Below are 2,500 nucleotides of genomic sequence, written 5' to 3'. Positions count from 1 at the left end.
GGCCAGTCGGAGTGGCCTTTTTTTCTTTCTTTTTTTCTTTTTTTTAGTGATAGGCGAATTGGGATTATAGGTGAAACGTGAATAAGTGAATCCGGACGACACTCACCCTGTATACAAACCACTAGTACTCTAGGGAGAGCTGGACAGTACACTAGGCACAGTACACAGTACTCTAGGGACAGCTGGACAGTACACTAGGCACAGTACACAGTACTCTAGGGACAGCTGGACAGTACACTACAGACAGTACACAGTACTCTAGGGACAGCTGGACAGTACACTACAGACAGTACACAGTACTCTAGGGACAGCTGGACAGTACACTACAGACTGTACACAATACTCTAGGGACAGCTGGACAGTACACTACAGACAGTACACAATACTCTAGGGACAGCTGGACAGTACACTACAGACAGTACACAGTACTCTAGGGACAGCTGGACAGTACACTAGGCACAGTACACAGTACTCTAGGGACAGCTGGACAGTACACTACAGACAGTACACAGTACTCTAGGGACAGCTGGACAGTACACTGGGCACAGTACACAGTACTCTAGGGACAGCTGGACAGTACACTGGGGACAGTACACAGTACTCTAGGGACAGCTGGACAGTACACTAGGCACAGTACACAGTACTCTAGGGACAGCTGGACAGTACACTAGGCACAGTACACAGTACTCTAGGGACAGCTGGACAGTACACTACGGACAGTACACAGTACTCTAGGGACAGCTGGACAGTACACTAGGCACAGTACACAGTACTCTAGGGACAGCTGGACAGTACACTAGGCACAGTACTCTAGGGACAGCTGGACAGTGCACTACAGACAGTACACAGTACTCTAGGGACAGCTGGACAGTACACTAGGCACAGTACACAGTACTCTAGGGACAGCTGGACAGTGCACTACAGACAGTACACAGTACTCTAGGGACAGCTGGACAGTACACTAGGCACAGTACACAGTACTCTAGGGACAGCTGGACAGTACACTAGAGACAGTACACAGTACTCTAGGGACAGCTGGACAGTACACTAGGCACAGTACACAGTACTCTAGGGACAGCTGGACAGTGCACTACAGACAGTACACAGTACTCTAGGGACAGCTGGACAGTACACTAGGCACAGTACACAGTACTCTAGGGACAGCTGGACAGTACACTGGGCACAGTACACAGTACTCTAGGGACAGCTGGACAGTACACTACAGACAGTACACAGTACTCTAGGGACAGCTGGACAGTACACTAGGCACAGTACACAGTACTCTAGGGACAGCTGGACAGTACACTAGGCACAGTACACAGTACTCTAGGGACAGCTGGACAGTACACTAGGCACAGTACACAGTACTCTAGGGACAGCTGGACAGTACACTGGGCACAGTACACAGTACTCTAGGGACAGCTGGACAGTACACTACAGACAGTACACAGTACTCTAGGGACAGCTGGACAGTACACTGGGGACAGTACACAGTACTCTAGGGACAGCTGGACAGTACACTAGGCACAGTACACAGTACTCTAGGGACAGCTGGACAGTACACTACAGACAGTACACAGTACTCTAGGGACAGCTGGACAGTACACTAGGCACAGTACACAGTACTCTAGGGACAGCTGGACAGTACACTGGGCACAGTACACAGTACTCTAGGGACAGCTGGACAGTACACTACAGACAGTACACAGTACTCTAGGGACAGCTGGACAGTACACTACAGACAGTACACAGTACTCTAGGGACAGCTGGACAGTACACTACAGACAGTACACAGTACTCTAGGGACAGCTGGACAGTACACTACGGACAGTACACAACACTCTAGGGAGAGCTGGACACACACAGATGTTTACTGACAACAACCCGCTTCATGACACATGGCTCAGGTGTGTATACTTAGCGATAAAGTGATTTCTACTTGTGTGGCCGGGGGGGGAGGAAGGGGGTAGAATGTTTAAGGCTCTTATCTTCCGGTACAGAGTCCGTGAGGGTGTGGGTTCGAAGCCCTGCTCTCGCCCTTTCTCCCACGTTTGACTGGAAAATCAAACTGAGCGTCTAGTCATTTGGATGAGACGATAAACCGAGGTCCCGTGTGCAGCACGCACTTGGCGCACTGAAAAAGAACCCGTGGCAACGAGAGTGTTGTCCTCTGGGCAAAATTATGTCAAAAGAAATCCACTCTGATAGGTACACAAATGTATATATGCATGCATTCAAGTCCTGACAAAGCGCGTTGGGTTATGCTGTTGGTCAGGCATCTGCCTTGCAGATGTGGTGTTGCGTATATGGATTTGTCTGAACGCAGTGACGCCTCCCTGAGAAACTGAAACCGAAATTAAAAAACGAAACTGAAAACTATGTGGTCACACGCTGTATTATTTTGCCATGAACATTGCAGAATGGGATGATTTCGATTTCTTGTAGTAAATTCAGTAGCCTTCGAACTAAATTCTTTTCAAGTCATTCTGAAGCATTCCCT

At 48.9% G+C, this 2,500-nt stretch overlaps 1 protein-coding gene across 1 annotated transcript in view; it reads left to right on the top strand.

The window, feature by feature from the left end:
• The first annotated feature begins 1,898 nt into the window (after positions 1-1,898).
• Positions 1,899-2,500, top strand: part of LOC143289308 (uncharacterized) — a 17,310-nt gene continuing 16,708 nt past the window's right edge. The window contains exon 1 of the mRNA XM_076598308.1: positions 1,899-1,907. Within this exon, the coding sequence (XP_076454423.1) occupies positions 1,899-1,907 (9 nt within the window). The remainder of the gene's footprint in view (positions 1,908-2,500) is intronic.

This window comes from Babylonia areolata, chromosome 13 (genome assembly GCF_041734735.1).
Source record: "Babylonia areolata isolate BAREFJ2019XMU chromosome 13, ASM4173473v1, whole genome shotgun sequence".
NCBI classification, from domain to species: domain Eukaryota; kingdom Metazoa; phylum Mollusca; class Gastropoda; order Neogastropoda; family Buccinidae; genus Babylonia; species Babylonia areolata.
This window is presented reverse-complemented; position numbering and strand designations above follow the sequence as displayed.